This window comes from Delphinus delphis, chromosome 4 (genome assembly GCF_949987515.2).
Source record: "Delphinus delphis chromosome 4, mDelDel1.2, whole genome shotgun sequence".
In the NCBI taxonomy this organism is placed as follows: domain Eukaryota; kingdom Metazoa; phylum Chordata; class Mammalia; order Artiodactyla; family Delphinidae; genus Delphinus; species Delphinus delphis.
Window position 1 is genome coordinate 83518180 of NC_082686.1, and position 25516 is coordinate 83543695.

The window sequence follows — 25516 nt, forward strand, 5'->3', positions numbered from 1 at the left end:
GAAGCCCCTGCTTACACTTCTGTAACATATCTTTTCAAGATTTTACTTTTGCTAATGTAAAATCAGACATTGCCTCTGCAGTAAATAATGTGCCCTCTTCGACACCTGCAATAAAATTTCTTAAGTTCTTTACTCTTGATATTACTATAAGGGTATTTTTGAGAGCCAAATCAAAAGAACACTACAGTGCAAATGTTATGGATCACTTTCATAATTAAAAATTAAAATCATAATAAAAAAATTCTGAATAGTAACACTTACATGTGGTTCACACTAAAAAACTGATTATGTGCATATTTATATAAATTACACACAATTCTATAGGAGTATGCAGTGAAATTGCCTTTTTACTTGTCCCTAAGCCACCAATTCCTCATACACACCAATGTTTTTAGCTTTTTGTTTAGCCTTCTAGTTACTTTGTGAACACACTAGTAAATACATATATTAACTTGTAATTTCCCCCACTCCTTTTTCAAACAACCACTTGAATATATTTAAGGTAAGACAAAACAATGAGCTTTTGGTAAATAAAATTTAATACAACCATAGTCAAGTAATAATGGTTAAAAGACATTTTTTATTAGATAGAACTTTTTAAAAATTAAAGACAACTATGCACAAAGTATATTTAAACAAGACATATAAGTATTAGTGTGCTGCAACTAAATTGAAAACAAAGAAATACAAAAGCTTTTTTTTTTTCCCCCACTGTGAAGACTCTGGAGCATCTGAAAGCAAAAGACACTTGGCTGCCACAAGTCTGTACAAGCTGTAAAGCACATTATGCTTTTGTTCAACTCTATAATCGTGTTGTCTTAGATAGCTCCAGAAACTCTCAACAAGATTTAAATTAAGAAACCATGGGGAGGGGTGTTGGAGAAAGAAAGACTAAGAACTTTTTCAGGAAAGATAAATGAAAGAGCCTGTAGAAGGAAAAACAAAAGAAACAAAACAGTACATAAGAATGAAACAAAAATAAGTAGACTTACTTTTTTGACTTTAGATGCAGATATTGCAAATGATGTTTACAAGGGTTTAATCAACCTAAGATAGATGTTTTTCTTAATATCTTAAAAAGCACCTTGGCATCAAACAAAAAAAGTCCCCCCAATATAATAAAACTCCAAACACCCAACAACCTTTCTTAACATTTTCTTTCAAGCAACCACAAGGCTGGTGCTCATTAAAGAATTCAAGAAGGGAAATTCACTCTATAGGAAACAAGTATGAAACTTATCTAAGGTAAGCTTTATTTAGATTGAAAGAAAAGTTGAAATAGCACTAGAGAACTTAAGGCATATAAACAAATTCAGATGCAGTTATTTTGAAAACATTAAAACAAATTCTTTTCTTTGGGACAATACACAAAATAAGTTATAACTACTGGTATTCAAAACATTTTTTAATGATGATCTTTAGCACTACAAAAATTTAATATCTAAGGCAATCACACAAATGTAAAACACTCATAAAAAACATTTTAAAAAAGTCTGAAGTATGTTGAAACTGTCTCTGGAATTATCAATTCACACTCCTGGTCAAGTGGTTTCTGATGACTAGCATTAGATGTGACAGTAAGTATAACTAGCTAGTCAAACCTACTGCCTTAAAGGCCAACCAAATTGCCCCATTCTGGTTTCTTGGTATGGTGAATTTATTTAACTAAAAGGAATAATGGGGTGAGGTGATATAAACCTGGTTTTCAGTATAATGCACAAGAAATTCTAAGAAAGGCCAAAATTATGTTGAGGTTAACTGGTGTCTTGAGTTTAGGAAAATAAAGGCAGTCCACAGGAAGCCTTTAAGAGACGTTATCTTATCACTTGGCACCACATAAAGAGCAATCTCTTCTCTTTGAAAATACAGTCTGGAGTAGAAGATATCTTTTCCATATATAAATCTCAAGAAACAAAAGGCACACACTGATGATTCAACCCTCTCTTTTCATGTATGGGTTCTCACAGCATTTCTTTTTAAAAAATCTATTGCCATATCCACACAACAGGAAAAAAAAAATACACCTGGTTTGTACACTGACAAAAGTAGTATAATTGAACCTTTATATTTTCCTGAGTTTCATTTCAAAAGGGTATGACAGTAGAGATACATAAACAATTCATATTCACTAAGAGAAAATGTATCAGTCCACAAAACGTTTTCATCTTTCTAAATATAAAAAAATGAATGTTTAACCACCGCCATGTGTGAAGCCCCTTTACCAAACTGAATTTACTCTAGAATCATGAACTGCAAGTTACTTAGATATGGCACTTTAAACACTCCAATTAGGCAAAAATGACAAGTTAATACCCTCCCTGAGTATTTACATCATTTTTTTGTTAACACCTGGTTTAAATGGAGTAAATACCTATATTTCAGTCATCTAGGGGAAAAAAAAAGGTTACTGAAGATACAATAGGCTACCATTTCATACCTGTGCAGTAAAGTCAGTGGGAAGATTAGAGTAGAAAAGGAAGAAGGCCTTTTTGTTGTAAAAACTAGACCACTTTATAGCTCATTCACATATAGGAACACATGAAAAATGATTAAAGTTCATGGAGAAAAAACTGTACATTTCTGTTGACCCACAAAAAATACTTTTGAATTCCTTCCCCACTGAGGTATATCAATGGCTAGGTTTAGCAAACTTGTATCTCCCGTCAATTTGTTTTCTGATCTGGTAAAACTGTATGCATTATATAGATTCTGACTGTATATGAGTCATCATACTAATATTCATCATGTACTTTCATATGTAACAAAGTATTCTAGAAATGCCCAAATTAAAAAAATATACTTCTGGAATTGAATTTAATAAGATCAACTAATTTTTACTTTATGTGCCTTTTTCTGATCAGAAACTGATAAAATTCTTGATGTCTGTATGTATGTGTGTAGATGAGCATACCATCTATCTACATATATACACACATGTATTGAATATATACATACACACTAACCCAAAGGCTTATACGAGCATCACCCACCAAAAGAAAATATGTCAACTATGTGATGAGAGCATGAATATAATCTGATACCATTTTGGTTGATAAATCTCTTTTGATATACTAATTATACCCTAAAATTCTTTATTACTTTATCAATGCTAACATCATTATTTATCAAAAATCAGTAAATGAAAATAAATAATTTAAGAAAAAGTATCAGTTGGGTAACTTTAAAAATTGTTACTTTAATTTCATAGGATTCAAACTAAGTTCTTGGTGGCTACTTAATTTATGTAGTTTTAAATTATGTAGAGAAAAAAATTAAGCAATATTGGCATGAGGTCCATGTTTAAACAAATTCTGTTTTATAGGATTTCCAATTTACTACAACAGACACCTGAACATTAAAAATAAATGTATAACAAAATACAAGTAAATAGTTAATACTTTTATAATAGACGAAAGTACTAAAATACAGGTTATGTTGAGAAAGTCTTCTTTGTGTGAAGTGTCTATTTATGGATGGGCATGATCTTACAAATACACATGAAAATAACAAGTATCATTTGTATAATTCTCAGCATTTACAAAACACTTTTCTCATATACCACAGAGAATTTCTGAACTAAATAGGTTCCATTATCTACAAAAGGTATGATGCAGAAGTAGAAGTTTACTCTAAAATTAAAACAAGTATCCCAATTGTATCTACTACTGTCTTTCAACTAAAATGGTAGAAAAGTGGTTTCTGAATTGCTCTGATAATTATCACAAAAAGGTATACATCATTTCAAATTATGATCTGAAAAATAAAAATTCCTTAAAGATTTGTTAAGTGTTTTAGAGTTTTCCTCAGAATTCAGACTCCAGCTAGGCATTAAAAGTTGACTCTGTATAGGTTTATTTCAAATCTTTGCATCATTCTAAAATGAGAAAGAAAGAGTAGTTTATCAATGTTAGGTTTTTGATTACTACCTTGTTTTTAACAGAAATCTGGTGACACTATAATCACATATTTGCATCATTTCTCCTATGGCAAATATATAATTATGATGTGAGACAACAATAGTGCCTGGGGAAGTCGAAATATAGCAGGCTACCTGAACATCCCTAAAATGTTTTAAATTATATCTGTCCACCCAGGAATATCAATAATCACGTACACTATAGTTCCTGCCATTTCATTTGCCTTAGAAAAAGTTTTACACTTTTCTCTGAAAACCAGTAAGCTTTATAAACTGGAGTTGAAACATCTAGACAAAGGCAATTTGATGTAGAGAAGCTTGAGAATATTGATCACTATTTTACACAATGGGTACCAAATGAAAGATTTATCTTAGAAGACTGCAACTACTGCTGTTAGTTTCTTCAGATAGCTAATTTTAAAAGAAATATGGACCCACTGAGACAGGTGGTCCCTGCTTTATCCTTTAAGGGCAGCTTAACAGTAGAGACTCCCAGGATTTTTAGCTGTTCACAAGAAAGGAGGATAACCAGGAAGAGGTCCTCACCCAAAGCACCATAGTAATGAGGTCAAACCCTACTGGGCTACGGAGAAAATCTGTCCCTGTTTTTCACAAGATAATATTGCAAAGTGGATTTCAACTCTTCTGCCATGTTCAAGAAAAGGCGCATCCCTTAGAGGATTTAGAGATGATATATAAATACTTTTGAGAGCCACAGTGGGTCATTTTCCCTTCAATGGTCTTAGATGATTTTTTCTTAGGAACTAACATGTAATTTTAATCTCCATTTTAAGGGCACTTGCTTTTGTATCTCCTCCCCCCAAAATACCTTTAATATAAGAAAATAATTCTAAGAATGAAGTCATAATAATTCAGTATTTTATGATACTCAGATTGTCATCATTACACTTTTATCAATTACAGAAAAAAACCCACAATAAAATTAATCAACTTGGATGTATTTTTTAGTGACAAAGATTTTTAAAACTGGTTTTTCTACCTTAGAATGATTCTAAGTATTCTAAGCATTATATGAGTCAAACTAAATGAAAACTTGCCATGCAATTATATATATATATGTATGTGTGTATATATATATATATATACACACATACATATATATATATATATATATACACACACACACACACATATGTGACAAAGTAAGGAATATACAGTCTTGCAGATAAACATACATAAATGAAGAAACCATCACAAATTCCTAAAAGGTATGCAGGCAGACATTATTTCCTACTCCACATAGGTTTCTTACAAATACTCACAAAGGTACACTCTCAAAGCCCAAGCAAAGACCACTATTACCTTCAACAACAACAAATTTTTTTTTCCCAATTACAGAAAAGCCTTTATTACAGTTTGAAAGATTGATATTTTGGGAAGAAAGGCATGACAATTATTATTTTTACTTTTCTGTGCATATTGCAAAAAGGAGATATGTCAAGTTCCCACTCTGGAGTTTTTAAAACCTCTCATCTTGGATTGCTGTGGCTTCTTGGGTGAGGTATCCTGGTTTTAGAGCTTAAAGCATTTCTCATTGTATCTATGAATAGTCACACATCCATGATAGGACACTGGCCTGGGCATTGCAGCTACCCCTGTGATGATACTTGTTGCAGGATCATAACAGAGAATAGTGTCTGTGGCTTCTCCATTTTCCCGTCTTCCACCCAGGATATATATTTTACCATTACATACAGACATACCACAGTTTTCCTGTTCAACCAAATTAAAAAAAAAAATTAACTGTTGACAGTAAGGGATTTGGCAGCAAACTGAAAAGTAAAATAAGACATGCTTTAACAAGTCAAAAAAGGAGACATGAAATAATAAGCTCCCTTTTGCCCAACTCCTATGTGTGAATACTAGGTAAATTTGCATGGGTGAAGGGAGTGTTAAGATAGAATACATGTCACTAATTGGGGTCAAGATATGGGAGGTGAAGTGGGGGTGGTGGACTGAGAGAAGGGTTTTAGTTAACTTAATGGTAGTTGAATGAAAACATCCTTGAAGACTTGCTTCTCCTATTACAGGAAGGTCCTTTATTATAGAAAGTGGCTATTACATGATCAAAGGGTAGGAACATTATTCATTATAGGGGATTACCCACAAGTTGAAAGAATGAATGAGAGTTATAACCAAATTAAAGAAGCACTGTTATTAGGGGCCTTGGATGGGGCACAGAAACTCCCCAGATAACATTTTATAGTTAACTTTCCATGCAATGAGACTCCTAGCTAAATTTTACTCTTCTCTGTCAGTAATACAATTATTATATAAAACAAATACTCTTGCAAGGATAAGAGTGATTCTTCAAAGAAAGAAATTATACTAAAATTGTCTCACTATTGCATGAATCTGGTTATGCTGCAGGTCAATTATTCTTCCATTTAAATTTCACTTTAATTCAGAAAGTTATTGTATATTATTATCCTGTTTCCACATAACCAACAATGAGATGGGTTCTACCAGTGAGTACAATAAACATTTTTACTTGATCAGATTTGCTATATATAAATTTCACTCTTGTAGAAAAAATTAAATCTTGGTGGATTTCTATAATAGAGGATAGTATCTTTGGGTCTAGAAGAATTAGTGAATATTTTAAAGTGTCTACATTAGAGTTTATATATTATATATATTATATATAATAATATATATTATATATAATATATATATATTATATATTGACTTGGGGCCCATATATATATATATATATATATTATATATTGACTTGGGACCCATTATCATCAGTGAATGACAAACTTTTATGTAGAATACCACCCATGAATTGTACCAATTATGTACCAGACTATAACATTTTCCATCGAAAGCACAATGAGCTCTTTCTATAAATTCTGAAAGTTCTGAACACAATAAAAGACAACATCCTTAGTTTTCAAGTACAAGCTGGCTTGCACTATTGAACTTTACAGTCACTTTGATGATGATTCTTAAACTATATAATTATAGGATCTATCTTGTTATTAACATCATTTCATAGTGCTCAGAATTAAATGAAGCAAGCAACCTTCAGAACAGATATTCATTCATATCAGGAAATTACTTGCATAGTAGTTTATTTCACTCTATGAGAGTCTCAAGGGTAATGGCAGCTAGTAAGAAAAATAATTCATCAATACATGAAGTTTTAATGTTATTTTTCATGACTTAAATGAAACACAATCTTAATATTGTAAAATATACCCCTCTCCTTAATTATTATTTTTATAATGCTTAATGCTTAAATGTTAAAACGCCAATAAAGAAAAAGAATCAGATTTCTTTTCAATTATTATTCTAAACTTTAACGACATTTTAAATACCTAATCCGCTGAAGAAGGGTAAAAAAAAAAATCTTCGTCAGTAAAAAAAAAAAAGTTCCTGATGAAAGTTAAAAAGCAAAATATGTTTAAAATAGCAAGTTGTGGAATTTAGGAATTATGCAAAGTCAAAAGGCATGGAAATGGCGAGGTAAAAACAGAGAAAAAGGCTGGGTCCATTAGGACTGGGAAAAAAAAGCTCATTTTTTCAGTTCTTTTTTTGTCATTCAACATTCTAAGCATTTAAAAACACCACAACCTTTGACTCAAATAGCTGTCTACCATGAAATTACAGTTGATTTATCATTTTTCATTTGATTAGTATTAAAAGGGTAGGCAGGACTTCCCTGGTGGCGCAGTGGTTAAGAATCCGCCTGTCACTGTAGGGGATATGGGTTCAAGCCCTGGTCCGGGAGGATCCCACATGCCGGGGAGCAACTAAGCCCGTGCGCCACAACTACTGAGCCTGTGCTCTAGAGCCTGTGAGCCACAACTACTGAGCTCACATGCCACAGCTACTGAAGCCCGTGTGCCTAGAGCCTGTGCTCTGCAACAGGAGAAGCCACCACGATGAGAAGCCCGCACACCGCAACAAAGACTGGCCCCTGCTCTCCACAACTAGAGAAAGCCCGAGCACAGCAGTGAAGACCCAATGCAGCCAAAAAAAAATTAAAAAAAAAAAAAAATTTTACCGAGCACCAATCAATCAATGCAAGATACATGAGATGAGTTAGAAAACACAGTATCCTTAAGAAGACTGAATTCCAGTATAGAAATGAACATTTATAACTATAAGGAAATTTATCACTTGCATTATAGAGGTGTTAAGTGTAGTGACAGATCAGAAAAACAAGAGATTAATTCTGAACAGGGCAACCTCAGTTTGTTGTAACTGTGAAGTGGTACTTGAAAGATGAGTAGAATTACAAATAGAGAAGGTAGAAAAGGCATTAAAGGCTAAGAGGACAACATGAATCAAGGCAAGAACACATACCATCTGGATAGCAAATGCAAGCAACAGATACTTAATGTAATTTGGGTAAAGGTGAAGAAAGTGAAGCTAAAAGGCAAGAAGAGGTCAGACAACAGGAGACCTAGAATGAAGTGGGAAAACTTTTAGATTTTATTCAGTACATTTCCAGAGAAGAGACATAATTTGATTTGCTGAAAAATAACTGGTGGTAAAATGGGTTAGAAAAGCAAGACATTAGAGAAAGGAACACTACTTAGAAAATACTGTTTTAGTTTAGGTAAGAACTGATGAGAACCTGAACAAAAGCAAGAACCACAGGAATGGAAAAGAATAGGAGAAACTCTTGAGGACACAGAACTGATACGATGGATTGATTCAATTTAAGAGAAATCAAGAAAAATTTTAAAAATTAAGTTTCTAAGTGTGAAATAATAGAAAATACATATCAGCCTCTGCCCCCAGTTCCTGACACAGAGCTCCTAAATCCCTTGCAATTTCCTGGTTGATGGGAGTGTCTTTTGTTCCAAGGAGGGACTGTTGCTGGGCTCCTAGATGGGGGTTGGTCACCAGAGAAACCAAGCCATAATTAGAAACTTGTAAGTTTCACCCCACCCTCCCTTTTCTGGAGAGGGGAGCAGGGCTGGAAACTGAATTATAACTGATCATGTCTACATGATAAAGTCTCCATAAAAATCCCAAAAGTATAGGATTTGGAGAGCTTCTAGGCTGGTAAATGCATCTATGTCCCAGGAGGGTGGTGTACCTCAAATCCATGAGGACAGAAGGTTCCCTGCTTAGGACCCTTCCAGACCTGGCCTTAGGTACTTCTTTATCTGGCTGTTCATCTATGTCCTTTGTAATATACTTTATCATATAACAAACCTGTAAACATAAGTAAGTGTTTTCCTGAGCATTATTACTGAACCCAAGGCGGGGGGGCTGTGGAAACCTTGATTTATAGCTGATTTGTCAGAAGTACTGGTGAAAACCTGAGACTTGTGACTGGCATGTGAAGTGGTGGCAGTCTTGCGGGACTGAGTCCTTAACCTGTGGAACCTGAAGCAAATTTCAGGTCATGTCAGAACTGAATTGAATTGTAAGACACCAGCTGAAGACAGAGGTCGGTTGGTGTGGGAATAAACCCACATACCTGGTGTCAGAAGTGCTGTCAGGGAGAAACAGAGTTTTTCCATTCACTAGGTTGTTTGGAAACAGAAGAAGTAAACTTGGGGAAGAAGGTGAATTCTGTTTTAAAGTCTTGGAATGCCACGGAAAACATCAAATAGGCAGTTGGAAATTTGAGTCTGGAGCACAGGAGAGAGGCTTTAATGGAGAATAAGATTTGAAGTCATCAGTACTGAGCAGTAAATGTGATCACTCAGGAACGGAGTATAATCTGGAAAAAGGGCAGGGAAAAGAGGCTCAAGGAATACCCATATTTAAGGGTTGGGTAGAAAAAAACAAGAGAACATGAATGAGACTCAGGAGATTATTAATGACCTTTGGGAGTACAATCTCTCTAGAGTGGTACAGGTAGAGCCAGATTTCCAGCATCAGAGCCATCAAGCATTTTGATGGTGGAAGGAAAGAGGGTAGAGCCACGAAACAAAAGGCCAAGGGAAGGCCTTTATGGGGCAGGGGTAAAGGCCATATAAGGGTACAAGTGCAGTGTGGATGAAAGAGACCCAAGTACAGCCATTTTCTTTATAGCAAAAACAACAAATTACCTAGTTTCTAACCGCAGAAGGAAAGAAACCAGTTTGAGAGAATTTCTTCTCTTTCAAAAATGTGCTAGAGAGAGGGATAAGAACTGGAGTAGGAGTCTCAAAAAGGTTAAGGGGAAAAAAACCCAACAGCCCAAGAGCAATACCTACTTTACCATGGGATGGTAAAAAGTAAGTTATTTCAGGGAAGGAAGTCCAAAAGGGAGGGGATACCTGTATGTGTATGGCTGATTCATTCTGTTGTGCAGTGGAGGCTAACACCGCATTGTAAACCAACCATACTCCAAAAAAAATTAATTAAAAAATTAAAAACAAAAGTAAGTTATTTCAATAAATTCCTTGGAAGGAGTTCAAAACAAGAATACCATATGCTTTATGTGGAGTTTAAACAATTTTTGAGGGACTTCCCTGGTGGCTCAGTGGTTAAGAAACCGTCTGCCAATGCAGGGGACATGTGTTTGAGCCCTGGTCCATGAAGATCGCACGTGACGCAGAGCAACTAAGCCCGTGCGCCACAACTACTGAGCCTGCACTCTGGAGCCCGCGTGCCACGACTACTAAAGCCTGCGCGCCTAGACCCCACGCTCCACAACAGGAGAAGCCACCGCAATGAGAAGCCCGCGCACTGCAGCGAAGATTAGCCCCCGCTCTCCGCGCTAGAGAAAGCCCGGTGGGCAGCAACGAAGACCCGACGCAAACAAAAATAAATTTATTTATTAAAAAAAAATTTTTTTTTTTGGAAATAATCCAAGCATACATGAAACACATAAATAGTAAAGTTACTGTATATTCATACTGGTCCTGTACTTGGTCTCTCCTACATTGATTATTCTTTTGGACTGTTTTATGTTATTACCTGTCGGCTGAATGTATTCTGTACATGCATCCAGTAATCTTCAACGGGATCATAACAGTATATTGCCTTGGTCAGTCCACCAGCAACATATATCAGGTTGTTTAAGGATACGGCTGTTATACACCTCTTGGCAATTGGGATAGCTGCACGAAGTAGCCAAGAATTGGTTTCTGGATCATAAGATTGAACCTAATAATATATAGAAGTACTTAATTAAAATTTCTCAACAAAAATGCAAATTTACATAATAAATAGTCTGCCAATATACAGAAACATGATTAAAAATAAAATCCCATTAATTCACAGAATTAAGGGAGGTTGGCTTGAGAGTAAAATATCTGAATTATGAAATTCTCAAAAGAAATACAAATTTATTACTATCAAGCAGAATAGAGTAAGAAACACAGACCGTTTCCAAGATGAATGGCTAGCAGGTTTGCTTTTTTTTTTTCCATTAAAAATAACAGTCTTCAAAAAAAATAAAATAAAATAACAGTCTTATAAATTCTGTTATATAGGATAAGTATGCCTCAATTTGAATATAATTTCTTCACATGTTTAGGGAGTCCTTTCTTCAGAAGAACACCAGCGAACCTCAATTCAGTATACTTTGAATTATCACAAATTCTGAATTAATGAATTCTAAATATGTAACATTTGACATTATATTAAAATTTAATTTAGAAAAAGAATTTATTGATTGACAAAGTTCAGTAAACTATTGCTAAATGAATTAGGCATTAGACACGTTTGCAGAATAAACGGGGTATTTTCTGAGATGTCAGGATGGCACATGTTCTTTTGTCTCATGAATTCAATGAACTGCAGCAGCTTTGAGCCATCCTATATTTACATTAGAGAGGTTTTCTTTTCTTTGTTCTAAGAATATTTTCAAAGTATGCAGAAAAATGACCCAGTTGGAAGCAGTACAGTATCTTACCCTTTGCTAATTCACTTCCCAATTGTTTTATGTGAATAATTTTTTGATTTTGTAAACTATACCAGTAAAAAGTTTTAAAATGGTTTATAGTATAATGCTGAGATCAGTTTCATCTCAAAAAAACTGGATCACACTTTTAACAGAAAATTGTTGGATATGTTATGATCTCACTTTATGATCTCACTTTAGTAACTTGAAACTCAATGTTTTCCTCCCTAAGTATAAAGTACCAGACAATTTTTAAAAGCCCCCTCACTCTAAGGGACCAAACTACCTACTTGATAGGCCTTCCATATTTCTCTTCTTGTGTATATCATTGGTAATTTCTATTTAAAAAAAAAAAGAGAGAGAGCATGGCTTACCTTATCAGAACAAGTATTATCATCAGGTCCTCCACCAATCACAAACAATTTGCCTATACAGCTAGTCACGGCAGGAGAACTCACTGCTTCCTTAAGGGGGGCAACTTCAGTCCATCGATTTGAAAAGGAATCATAACATTCTACACTGCTAAGTCTGTTTTGCCCATCATAGCCTCCAACAACATATACCTATATGTAAAATACATGGAGAAATCTTAATTATCAAAAGTTTGAATTTTTAACTAGTTGGCTAAAGAATTAAGGGATGGGGGCTTCCCTGGTGGCACAGTGGTTGAGAGTCCGCCTGCCGATGCAGGGGACACGGGTTCGTGCCCCGGTCCGGGAGGATCCCACATGCCGCGGAGCGGCTGGGCCGGTGAGTCATGGCCGCTGGGCCTGCGCGTCCCGAGCCTGTGCTCCGCAACGGGAGAGGCCTCAGCAGTGAGAGGCCCGTGTACCGCCAAAAAAAAAAAAAAAAAAAGAAAGAATTAAGGGATCTCTCCCCTTTAAAAAGCCCTTGGTAACTGTAATTGCAATATATTTAGCTCAGTTTCTGGACCTTTAAAAAAAATTATCATTCTCTCACCACCACCAAAGAGCCTTTTTAGACATTTTTTTCATAGTAGCCCCCTCCAGTGAAATTTTTAATACCACAGATATATTGTATATCTGTTTATATATTGTATCTGTGCTTTATACACAAAACAGTATGATTTTTTTTCACCCGCCCAAGAACCAATCTTCATCCCCTTAGGAGCAATATTGCTTGCACTGAGAATTACAGGATTTAGCATAAATGCTCATACTCAGGGATGGTGAAAATACTTGAATATTATAAAGTAATAAAAGCTATGAAACTAAAGTATTAAGTAAGGATTACTAGACTGTGAGATCTTTGAAGGCAGGGCCTATCTTGTTCTTTAATTTAGTCCCTGCAGTACCTAGAAAAGTACCTGATACATTATGAACTCTAGAATGTGTATTTCAAAGGGCTTCCATGTACATTTTCTTTTCACAAACATGAGGAAGGTAGGGCAGATGAACTAATCAACAAGCCATTAATTAAATCAGTTACATGCAGAATAATCCATTAAGCATCACAAGATATACAAGAAACTTTTAACCTATAGAAGCTCTCCTAAAAAAGAAAAAAAAAAGCTCTCCTGTTTAACACCTATAATTCTTTTAATGAACAGTCATCATCAACTCTTTTCTGCATCCATATCTAATTAACTATTAAGTTCTACCAAGCGTTCTTTCACAGCATCTCTCACGTCTGTCCCTTCCTTTTGTTTCCCACTGCCACCATCCTTGGGGTCCATATCATTTCACACCTCTCAATCTCCTGGTCTCCACTCTTGTACTCTCTGAACCACAGATTAATCTTCCTAAAACACCTCATCAACTCCTTTTACTACTTTAACAATGAATGCCTAAGGGTCAAGGCCAAATTTTATACATTGTCATTCAAGTGTGTCCACAAATCTCTTTCTGTACTCTTCCAAATTTCCTCAGCAGCTAATGCTATTTCAATCTTGCATTTCTTACATTATGTGAAAATTATCTGTTGGTGGGTTTGTTCTCCCAACACCAGGCAGCCCAGAGAGGTTAAGTAACTTATTCAAGGTCATGCAGCTAGAAGGGGTATGGAAACTGTGGCACAATGTAGTACTTAAAGGTATGGGCTTTGAAATCAGGAGAGGTAGGTCCATCTTTAGCTCTGCCACTGCAAGTAAGGCCTTGCTTGGGCAGTTCACCTATCTTCTCTGAGACTCCATCTTAATTTCCTCAACTTAAAAATGTAGACAATAATAGTACCTATCACATAATATAATTTTGAAGATTAAACTTTATTACTATTCCCCTACCTGCATAAACTAAAAATATATGCTGTGCGCCTTAAGATAAAAAGCCTCTAGATTAGGAAAATCTGAGCTTTTACCCCTGCTTTATCACTTTCTGTGCAACCTTGGGCAAATGACTTGATCTCTCTGGATTCAGTTTCTTTGTAAACTAAAGAAGTTACATTAAATATTCTCTAAGATGCCTTCTTGCTCTAAGATTCTATATTCCAAATCATCCTAGGTTTCCTTAACAGAGTGCATTTACAACTTTAAATAACTTTCTGTGTTTGAATTCAGCCTATATTGTAGTTTTTGGGATAACTGTTTTCCATGAATTGAGTACTTGCTGTGTAAGGTAGGAAGGATTCCTTTTATTTCTTGATTTAGTGCTTCCAAGTTTTGGGCACCTTCAAGTCAAATATACTAATATTTGTCAAATAAATTTGTGTTCATCAATCCATATACGATATTTGAGACATCAATCTTTTTCACATGCCTCTGTATGTTCAGACTAAATAATTATAATGTTTTTAGTAAGACCTCATCTCTTTTCAACACCTTAATTATTTTAGCTGCCACTTTCCAGTAATATTTTGTCATCCTTGAGGTATAGCTACCAAAACTGTATATAATATAGTAGGTACTAACAAACCAGTGGTTTTAGAAAATACTCTATTAGTATTTTATTTCCATTACATCTACCTCAAAGTCCTCATTATTTCATTGCTCTTATAGACAGCAGCAACACAGTAGATCAATACCCTTAGGAATTAACAATACCTTTCAAACTGCGCTTTGAGAAGCTCTAGTATTCTATAGTATAGCGATTTCAAGACCTTTCTGTGGGGAGATAGGAGGAGGGAATCAGAACTGATGGGTGGCTGAGTAGGAAGGGTTCCTGGCATTATCTCTGTTCCAACTAGAGCAGTTCTGCTTTCTCACTGGTGGCTCTAAAATGTCTTCAAGAGAGGGCTTAAGAGGCAGCAATCTTTTTAGAAGAGAGTACTAGGGGACCAGACAAATATGTACGTGCAGTATATTCAATATCTTATGATAACCTACAATGGAATATAAGCTGCAAACAAACAAACAACACCCCTAAAACACGAATCACTATGCTGTACACTTGAACACAATATTGTAAATCATCTATACTTCAAAAAACAATGTGCGAGCAAGTACGCTGCTTTTATTTAGATTGCTCATTAATTTGAAGTGGCTTTGGAGGAGATGATAGAGACAGAGGCAGGGAAGGGCTACAGAGTCCAAGTTAGCCCTTGATACACAGCTGTATTTTTATCTGCTTTATGTAATAGCTTTTTATATTAGATTTAACTTCAAAAAAGTTACTAGTCTACTAGTGATTCAAAAATCACTAGTCTACAAGTGATTCTCAAGTTCCTAAGGACAGTAAATGGTCCAGAATCAAATTATATGTTTTTCATATTTATTAGCTGCAGCCAATAATAAGTTTGCTTTAAAATATGTTGGTGAGTTTATCTTAACACTTGTTTTGTCCCTACTTGTACAAATAAAAAAGATAAAATAATATCACTCTACATAAATATATCTTGGCCTGAATGCCAAAGTCAGTAAAAGGAAAAAGATTGCTTGGATTAGACATTGGCCTGTTTTTGTACTTGATGTAACTGCTTTATTTTCCAGTGCTTCTCAGTCATTTAGACCGCATTGGTGCCTGAGAAGAGAAATGTGCTGCACTGCTACAAATTCCTAGTTGGGAGAACAAAATATCCATTCAAAAGTACAGTGTCAAATTGTTTATATCTTCAGTTTATGTATTGAGGTTAGAAATGGAAGGAAATACAATCTGAGTTCAAAATACCCAGAGGGTGAGTAAAATCAAGGATTTTACTCATTCTGGAAACGTAACAGCAATAATAATAAAAAGTGGTTTCTCTTACTTTACCAAGGAGGACAGCCATTTTGTGACGCCATCTGCCTTTATTTAGAGAAGCAACTCTGATCCAAATATTCAACTGTGAGTTATAAATCCAGACATCACGGCCATTGATTCTTCCACCTTTAAATGCAAAACAATGCACACACACTAACATGTGTATCACCAAGGGATCTTTGCCAAAGGCATAGATAATGAAAACATTGAGTTATTCACCCAGTCCGAGAATTTGAGGATTCAGTTCAATAAATGAAACAAGGACCCTCTTAAAACTTAAAATGCAAATGGTTCTACAGAGCAGATTTAACTTTGTCAGTTGTTATCCTGAGAAATAATAACTATATGTCCCAAATAATAAAATGCAGAATATGAATTTACCAAATGTGTAAGACTGTTCATTTAAGAGTCAGACAACAGAAGCACCCAGACAAAAGAGTTACTCTAGAAAGATTTTTAAAAATCACCCGTTTTTTAAAAAGCATACCATTGTACAAAATAAAGTATGCGTTGTTATATTATTCAACGTGTAGTAATATAGTAACCTGCAAAGGTGGTAAAATTAAATTTAACTAACAAATTAATCAACAAACTTAATTAAACTTCAGATTATAGATCCTATAGCTATACTTTGTATATAAGTCTGTCACTTTATTGTCTGTTTGATTTTAGAGGTAACATATCACATATTATAATAAAAGTTCAAGTTAAGAATTTTAAGGAAAATCCTATTTCATAAACGTTGGGGAGAATTTCAGAAAACATGGGTGGATTAGAGATGATTAACTGAGTACTTTTCATTTTGCATACGTTACTGTGTTCCTTAAAACAAAGTAAACAGGTAAAAGTTTTAAAAATTGTACCATATTCTATATGCATTTGAGAGCATTTAAAATACGATATGGCCTATTGTTTAGTGCAGGGAACATAGTCAATATCCTGTGATAAACCAAAATGGAAAAGAATATGAAAAAGAATTTATATATGATAACTGAATCACTTTGTTATACAGTAGATATTAACACAACATTGTAAATCAATAAAATAAATTTAAAAAATATGATATAGTTGAAGGCATTTTCTGGGGAATCTTTTGTAAATCATTCTGCATCATCTTGTGCCTGTTTTTAAGAGCAAAAAGTCATTTTCAGTTTTATTTGTTGTATAATATGATCTGCCTAAGGTGGGCATATCTACTTTCACTGTTTTCTTTTGACACTTATGGTTTAAAATGGCCAAGCTGTGATTAAATTAAAAGTAGCTACTGTAATAATTCTTTATTTACCTGAAACAAGAATGTCATTCCTTAGAGCACAGACCGCATACTCTGATTTGGTAAATTCTGGAAGCTTAGCCAAAGACTTCCACTCTCCTGTCACAGGATCATAGCACTCAGTGTATGGAAGATTAAATCCTCCAACTCGTTCACAGCCTCCAACGACAACTATCACCTCAGAATAGCCAGTTGACCTAAAATAATTATTATAAGAATGCAAAATTAAAATACCCTCAAGATTGTTTAAAACCCTAAAAGCATACCATTGTCATAAAGAAAGTAGAACACTATTATAAAGTGAACTGTTTATTCTCTCAGTATATGCCAACTAATACAGCTTGCTAATTTACTGACTTTGAGAACATTTACAAGGGATTTAGTGATATCATCTTTCCACAGAAAATTTCTATGGGTATTTTTTTCTATGAGTTTTACCTTAAAAGTTATAAAATGGTCCAAAGATCCTACCTAATTCAATTGGAACCCTGGTAATATCAAGGATGACTTTCAAATGCAGTCTTGCAGCAATTCAGATATGCATAACCACACAAGGTAAGATAATGCACTTTTTCTAAGTGTAGGAAAATGGAGCTTTTTCATCAGATTGCTAGTTCTAAAAAAACATTCACAGTACAATCTAAGTACCCTTTAGAGAAGTATATGTACCTGTTCAGACACTAGTTTTAAAAATAAACTTGGGCTTCCCTGATGGCGCAGTGGTTGAGAGTCCGCCTACTGATGCAGGGGACACAGGTTCGTGCCCTGGTCCGGGAAGATCCCACATGCCGCGGAGCGCCTGGGCCCGTGAGCCACGGCCGCTGAGCCTGCGCGTCCGGAGCCTGTGCTCCGCAACGGGAGAGGCCATAACAGTGAGAGGCCCGCGTACCGCAAAACAAAAATAAATAAATAAACTTTTTTTTGGCTGTACCTCGTGGCTTGCGGGATCTTAGCTCCCCAACGAGGGACTGAACCTGAGCCCTAGGCAGTGAAAGCGCAGAGTCCTAACCACTGGACTGCCAGGGAATTCCCTAAAAGTAATTTTTCTAAAGTTAAGTAAAGTTCAAGGTGCTGGTGGTCACTAAAGATGTTAACAGAGTTTATAACAAAGAATGCTAAAGGAAAAAAGCAAGATGAAAAATTGTACAGAAGGTCTGATCAATACTATGTAAATAATGTGTCTGGAGAGAGCATACCAAAGTGCTAATGATGGTTTTCTCTGGATTGTGTGGCTTCCTCCTTTATATCAACACAAATTTTCAAAACAATAATGAGCATGGGCTACTTTTAGAGTGGAAAAGACAACTTTTAAGAGCACTAAGGGAATCCAAACTTTACGTTAATTACTGGTTTCTTTTACTTTGTAGTTTAAAAAGATACTGACAGGAAAAACTAAAAGCTTATCCAAGACTTTTCTTTTTGTTCATAAGGCTCATGGAAATGAAAAAGTCTTGTAATTGCATTTTATGACTGCTACGATATTAAGTCTCACAAAGAAAAATGCTAACAATGCCTCTTCTCTTACTTAAATGTGGAGGGAAAAAAGACAACATCAGAACACTTATTTGTAGTTTTAGAGTGATGTTTTACAATTACACTAGAAAAAAACAAAGTAAAGCGACATTGGTATGTCCCTTTAACAGAGCTGCTATATTCTAGCTACACTTACAGCTATTTCAACTAACAATCATTCACCTAGTCCATGCCAGGCATACTTTTTCCATTATAAAATCAAAAATATATACTGTAGAAAAGAATTTTGTTCACAGATGCAATAAAAATTACTTTCAGGAACCCAGCAAATTATATTACCCTAACCTAGAATATAGTAAAATATTATCAGAAGGACTCAAATACTATCAATAATATTTACAATTTTCCAAATAATTCCCAAATGAAAATATTAAAAGTAAATAGTGGACAACACCAGACACTTAGTAGTATAACTAATGACTAATTTATCCTTCTTTCCATAGAAGTATTATTTCCTAAAATCTTATTTAAAATACTTCTGAGACAAACCCAGGTGATATTCCTCAAAGTCTTATTTACTGATTGAACAAAACAAAAATTGTTAAATACTGTCACTGGGGTTCAGTCACTCCTAATAGTTTTAATACAAAATGAAGTTAATTATTACATAGAATTTTGTTTTATACTTTCCTTATAGCAGTTTACTTGTTTTATACTTTCCCTTTGCTTGCACTTGCTTGCTTTTTCAAGACTTCTTAGCCCAGTAAACATATATTGTCTGTTTTGCACCTTGGAACAAGAAGAGAAAACAGCACAAAAAGCTAATGGCTAAAACATTTAGTCCCACTAAATAAGGGATTATTTTAGTGTCTATATGTGTAAGTATCTGAAAGGATCAGCAAACTAGTAATTTTGCCTGACTGAAGGTCTTATTTGCGACCAAATGGCTTTTAACTTAATTAGAGACAAATCTGGTGTTCTCATTAGAGACTGTTAACTCAATAAAATAGTTATTTTTATTTCTTGAGCTCAGAAAAATACTTATCTCAGGCAGGAAGATGATTGCCTTAAAGGAAATGAGTTGCTGCAGCTGATAACGGTGACTAGAATAAAAAAGTGGCCAAGATGATAGTATAGGATGAATAAAATTCTGGATACCCATGCAATCTATTTTTTAGGGTGAATGTTACTTTATTAACCCTTTTAAATGAAAATTCTGATTTTCTGCTGTGACAAACTAACAAATATTTGCTGCTTTAGTATTACGTCTCACCATTTGTTCCTATGAAAGTGGGACAAGCAAATTCTCTTTTTTCTACATTGGTAAATATTTTTTAAAAAGCCATCACACTCTTTTATCATAAACTTGAGAAAAGATCAAATTAAAAAGTCACATTCTTTGATTTATGTGAAAGATAAAATAATTATAAATCCACAGAATATTCTAAACCTAATCAGTAAAATGGATAGTAATTACCAGGTTCAGTTAAAAATCTCAAAAGGTGAAATAAAGGACTTGCTAGCTGAAATAACAGACCTACTTATTATCAATGCAAACATGCCAGAGACAGATGAACTGCCAAACTAACTTTCATCAACAAAAAGGGTTCAGGGCTTCCCTGGTGGCGCAGTGGTTGAGAATCTGCCTGCCAATGCAGGGAACACGGGTTCGAGCCCTGGTCTGGGAAAATCCCACATGCCGCGGAGCAACCAAGCCCGTGCACCACAGCTACTGAGCCTGCGCGTCTGGAGCCTGTGCTCCGCAACAAGAGAAGGCCGCGACAGTGAGAGGCCCGCGCACCGCAACTAGAGAAAGCCCTCGCACAGAAACTAAGACCCAACACAGCCAAAAATAAATAATAAATTCATTTAAAAAAACAAACAGGGTTTCCCTGGTGGCACAATGCTTGAGAGTCCCTCTGCCGATGCAGGGGACACGGGTTCGTGCCCCGGTCCGGGAAGATCCCACATGCCGTGGAGCGGCTGGGCCCATGAGCCATGGCCGCTGAGCCTGCGCGTCTGGAGCCTGTGCTCCGCAACGGGAGAGGCCACAGCAGTGAGAGGCCCCCATACCGCAAAAAAAAAAAATAAAACAAACAAACAAACAATATCTTAAAAAAAAAGGAGGGGGTCAAAAGGTGATCCCGGCTAATAAGAAAAATAACAATATATTTAAAAAACACAAAAGGAAATGTTTCCATATAGTGGGAAGTTGGAAGGGAGAAGGGGGAGGTGTTAGTGACATAGTCTATTTACCATTCCAAGACTCAAAAATACCTGAAAACCAAGCCATCACACCAAAAACTGAACTTAAATAGAGATATGATACTTTAAGCCATAAAGAGAGCAAATGGCTCTCTAGTCTGCAGGATATGACAGTTAATAAACTTAATATATTAACTATATATCAAAAGAGGGGATTGGTCAGCCCTAGAAACAATAAGTAAATGAGTGAACAAATGAATGAAAGAGTAAATAATAATCACAGAGGCAAACATTTTCTGTGCCCATTCAAGTTATTGTCTAAAGGAAAAGAGAAACCTTAGCTAAGCTAACTAGAACATTACTGGGTTTTTGGTAAGAATATTTTATGGTAGGTGAGACTTTCTCAAGCCATACTAGCTGAGAAGACTCTGGTTCTAAAGACCTACTAGATCCCTTTGTTTGGATTCTAAACAACCTTTTTGAAAACTTTGGTTTCTCAACTGGTAACCTGCACATAGTAAGAGAATATGCTGGAAAGGGTGACTTAAAATATCTAGTCTGTTTGACAGTTCCACTTCTTATTGCCAATACATGTATATAAACTAAAAGACAAATGAGTTAATCAGTCTCTCATAATTAACATTAAATCTGCCCCTAACAGTCTGATCTTACTGTATCAAAAAAAAAAAAAAGTTTCTAAGCCTAGAGGAATCACTGGATTATGGTTCATCAATATAAACGAATATAAATGACCCCTTAAGAGGCTTATGCCAGCCATAAACCTAATGGCTTTCTAAACTTAGTAAGGACAGTTTCAGCTTGTGTGGTAAGGCTTTCCACCTGAAACTGGAACAGACAGAATGGGTTCTATAAAGAAATGGTTGTACTGAAAGATTCAAAATGTTTACTCTTAAAAATAAGCAATTATATAAGAATTTATTATCAGGAGCTGATCACAGATGTGATTATATAGCCACAAAGATGTTCATCTCACTTACTGGTAAAAAATCAGGAAGAGTTCAAATTTGGGTGGGATGGCTATGGTTCACTGTAGATTTCATGTCATGAAAACATGTTTACCATCTATTAAATAATAACAGCAAACTATGAAATAGATTACAACTTTGTAAAAGAAATAATAAATTCCTAGAGAATAAAAGGGAAGAATAAAGCCAAATGCCACAGTGCTACCTCTCAGAGATGGGAATATGGATATTATTTTTTATCTACAATTAACATAAATTACTCCACCCCCTCTTTTTGCCTCAAGTTAAGAAAGAAAAAAGGAGAAAACCCATACCTTTCTATTAATAGCCACTACTGGGTTGTCTGCTCTTACATATGGGACAAGCATTTCTGCTATCACTTTTCTGCTACATGATCCTGCTCCCAAGGCTACAGGTAACCGTTCAGAGAAGGCTGTCTAGCTGAATCAGAGATTATCTCTCCACATGAGATGGGAGACATTCAGTCTCTCTTAGTGACTGAACTTGTAATATAGAAACCAAATCCCATGAGTGGTCATATTCAACCAGACTAGTGAGAGAGAATGATGCAGACATGCAGAGAAAAGCAGAGGCAAGCGTGAAGAAGACACAGCTTGGTTTCTGATGGTTTTTCCGTAGCCTGTTCTAGTCTTCTTGGAAGTCCTGTTGAATTTCTGCCCTCAGGTTCTACAAGATAACGACTTCCTGGACCCTTTTAATACATATATCTGCCTTCTATGCTTACAGCTGGTGAGCTGGTTTCAATTACTTGCAATCAGAATTCTGATACACTAGAGTTCAATGAACTGCAGAAAAAAACAACCTACAAATGTTTTTCAAACTCAGGAAAAGAGGCTCAATCTTCCACATTAAAGAAAGGCAAATCAAAATTATGGGATATAAATTTTCACTTTCCAGAGTAGCAAAGATTTACAAAAACTAATAATACACTGTGCTGGGAAAGGAGTGAAGAAATAGGGACTTTCGTATTTTTAGATGAAGTATAAATTGGAAGTCAATTTTTACAATATCTACCAAAATTTAAAATGCACATAACCTCTGACTGAGCAATTCCACTTCTAGTAATTTATGCTATAAATTATCAGACATATGTATAAGAATATTCACTGAGCACTGTTTGCAATGAAAAAAATCTGGAAACAACCCAAATGTCCATCACCAAGAGATGGATTAAATAAATTATGGTATCCATAAATGTGATACTATACATCTCTTTAAAAAGAATGAATTTGAAATTCTCCATAATGAAGAGTAAAAAAAAAAAAGAATGAAGACCTATAAGTGCTAATATAGAACAACCTTCAAGATTTTTTTTCGGTACGCGGGCCTCTCACTGTTGTGGCCTCTCCCGTTGCAGAGCACAGGCTCCAGACGCGCAGGCTCAGCGGCCATGGCTCACGGGCCCAGCCGCTCCATGGCATGTGGGATCTTCCCGGACCAGGGCACGAACCCGTGTCCCCTGCATTGGCAGGCGGACTCCCAACCACTGCGCCACCAGGGAAGCCCAACTCCAAGATATTTTTAAGTGATTAAAAACAAGGTGCAGGAACTGTGAGAGAAGTACACTACGGTCTGTATAAAAAACAGTAGAGACGTATGTGTACATACACACACACACACACACACACACACACACACACACACATACTTCTATATGCAAAGAATATTTCTAAAAAGTTAAAAAATACTGGTAACAGGGAGATATCGTTTGGGATGAGAACTGATATATCAAGGGTCAAGTAGAGTGAGACTTAGGCATGTATACAGTACTTTTATGTAAAAATGAATTCAAGATAACAATGAACTAACATGTATAAAAATGGTAAATCATGCATCCGATGATATAGTAGATTATCAGTCTTAAAAGGGACTGGAACAAAAATTCAGAACACTCAGTTCTAAAATTTTATTTCTTAAAAAAAATCTTAACCTTAGTCTTCTCACTGATTTACTCAATAAGAACTTGAACCTTGTCCTCATTATGACAATCAGGTTCCTATTTTCATTATATAGTAACTGCTTATCAGACAAGAGGTAGTAGAAAGTATTAGAAGAGACAAGTACTTAATTAACCAATTCCAAACTCAAAGTGATGAACTTATTAAATCTTAGCTATCTCTATTGTTTAATGGAGTGTGGCAGATATTTTTCCATAGTATGAACAATTTATACTTAAAATAAACCATTTGATAGCAAGCATTTCTGTCTCTCAAACCACATTTCCTATTCTATAACAGTATAGCTCAAATTTAAAATGTATTTTGATTATTCACAAAACCAGCAATAATTTTTATTAAGCATTTTTGTGTCAAATACTAGGTTATGCATTTTTCATATGACAGTTCTAGTCCTCACAACAATCTTACAAGGTAGATGGTATTATGCTTATTTTACAGATGAGGAAACTGACACATAGAGAAGTTAAAGTGCTTTGCCCAGCATCACAGAATTAACTAGTTATTAGAGCTAGGTTCTAGTCCAGAGGTCTATCTGATTCTGAAGCCAGTACTTTTGACACATCGTGGGGCTTGCACTATGTGTTTATTAAAAACACTATTATACATTAGTACAGAAATTTAAAGTTGTATAACATATATTAGTAAAAACAACTATTCCTAAGCTTTACTCCTTCTGTGATTGGTCTCCACTATTTCTTCTTTATATACCCAAGGTTTACAACTGGCAGTACCGATTATCAAAGTTTTCATGGTCTTATGTTCTATAGCCTCTTCCTAGAAACCTGCCATCACACTCCACTTCTAATATAATGTATCTTGGGTTTTTTTCTGCCATTTGAGACACATGGATGTATATAGGCAGACTATCCAGTATGGCTTGAGCTCTGGAAAATACTTGGCACACAATAAACACTAAAGAAATACTGGATGATGTGAAGAGTATAACCTAACTGCACAGTGGTGGGATGGGACTGTCACTACCCTAATCCAGAGCTGATCTTTGCCATCACTAATGGTGGAACAACCAGATACGCTGTGTCTCCCAACGTGATGCAATGTGATATATACATTACCTAGGATGAATTCTAATCAAAAATATTTAACTTGTCTCCATCGAGCTGAAGCTAACTTCCAGTTTCCAGGAAACAGCTAAATGCAGCTAAGTGACACCATAAGGAAGCAATCAGACTAATACAGAAGGTGGAATATTTTTCTGGTCAACTTGACCATGAACAAGTCAGAATCATAAAAAAGAAACTTTTGAAATAAAAGACTTCATGGAAATAACCAGGTGCAATAAGTAGTCCTGGACTGGATCCAGGTTCATTAAAGGACAGTTTGGAAAAGACTGGGGAAATATGAATATGGATTGGATATTAAATAATATGAAAGAATTATTCTTAACTTTGAGGTTAATTTTGCCTATGTTATTGTTTTAAAGATGCATCTTCAAGTAAATATATATATTTTATATATGTATAACTATATGTATATAATTAAAAAAAAAAACATTGGCTGAATGACTGAACAAATGAAAAAGTCTGGGCTGGAGATATAGTTTTGATAGTCAATAGCAAGCATGGTAATCAAAACCATGAGAATAGATGAGACCATCTAGGAAAGTATCAAGGCAAGACGAAGAGAGATTAACCAAGGGAATATCAACATTTCAGACACTAGAAAAAGTGCTATCAAATTGAAAATGAGTAGCTAGAGAAGAGGACCATGA

General features: G+C 35.2%; 1 protein-coding gene across 4 annotated transcripts in view; it reads right to left on the reverse strand.

Moving 5' to 3' along the window:
• Positions 1-560: 560 nt before the first annotated feature.
• The window catches only part of KLHL24 (kelch like family member 24), a 39259-nt gene continuing 14303 nt past the window's right edge, over positions 561-25516 (reverse strand). For 3 of the 4 annotated variants that reach the window (XM_060011049.1, XM_060011050.1, XM_060011052.1), the window contains 5 exons: positions 17157-17341; positions 15879-15997; positions 12113-12301; positions 10811-10999; positions 561-5650 (listed from right to left, as the gene is read on the reverse strand). In XM_060011049.1, coding sequence (XP_059867032.1) covers positions 5450-5650; positions 10811-10999; positions 12113-12301; positions 15879-15997; positions 17157-17341 — 883 coding nt within the window. In that variant the 3' untranslated portion in view covers positions 561-5449. Of the gene's footprint in view, positions 5651-10798; positions 11000-12112; positions 12302-15878; positions 15998-17156; positions 17342-25516 lie in introns of those variants that run through there. The other variant, XM_060011051.1, reaches the window with a different exon arrangement.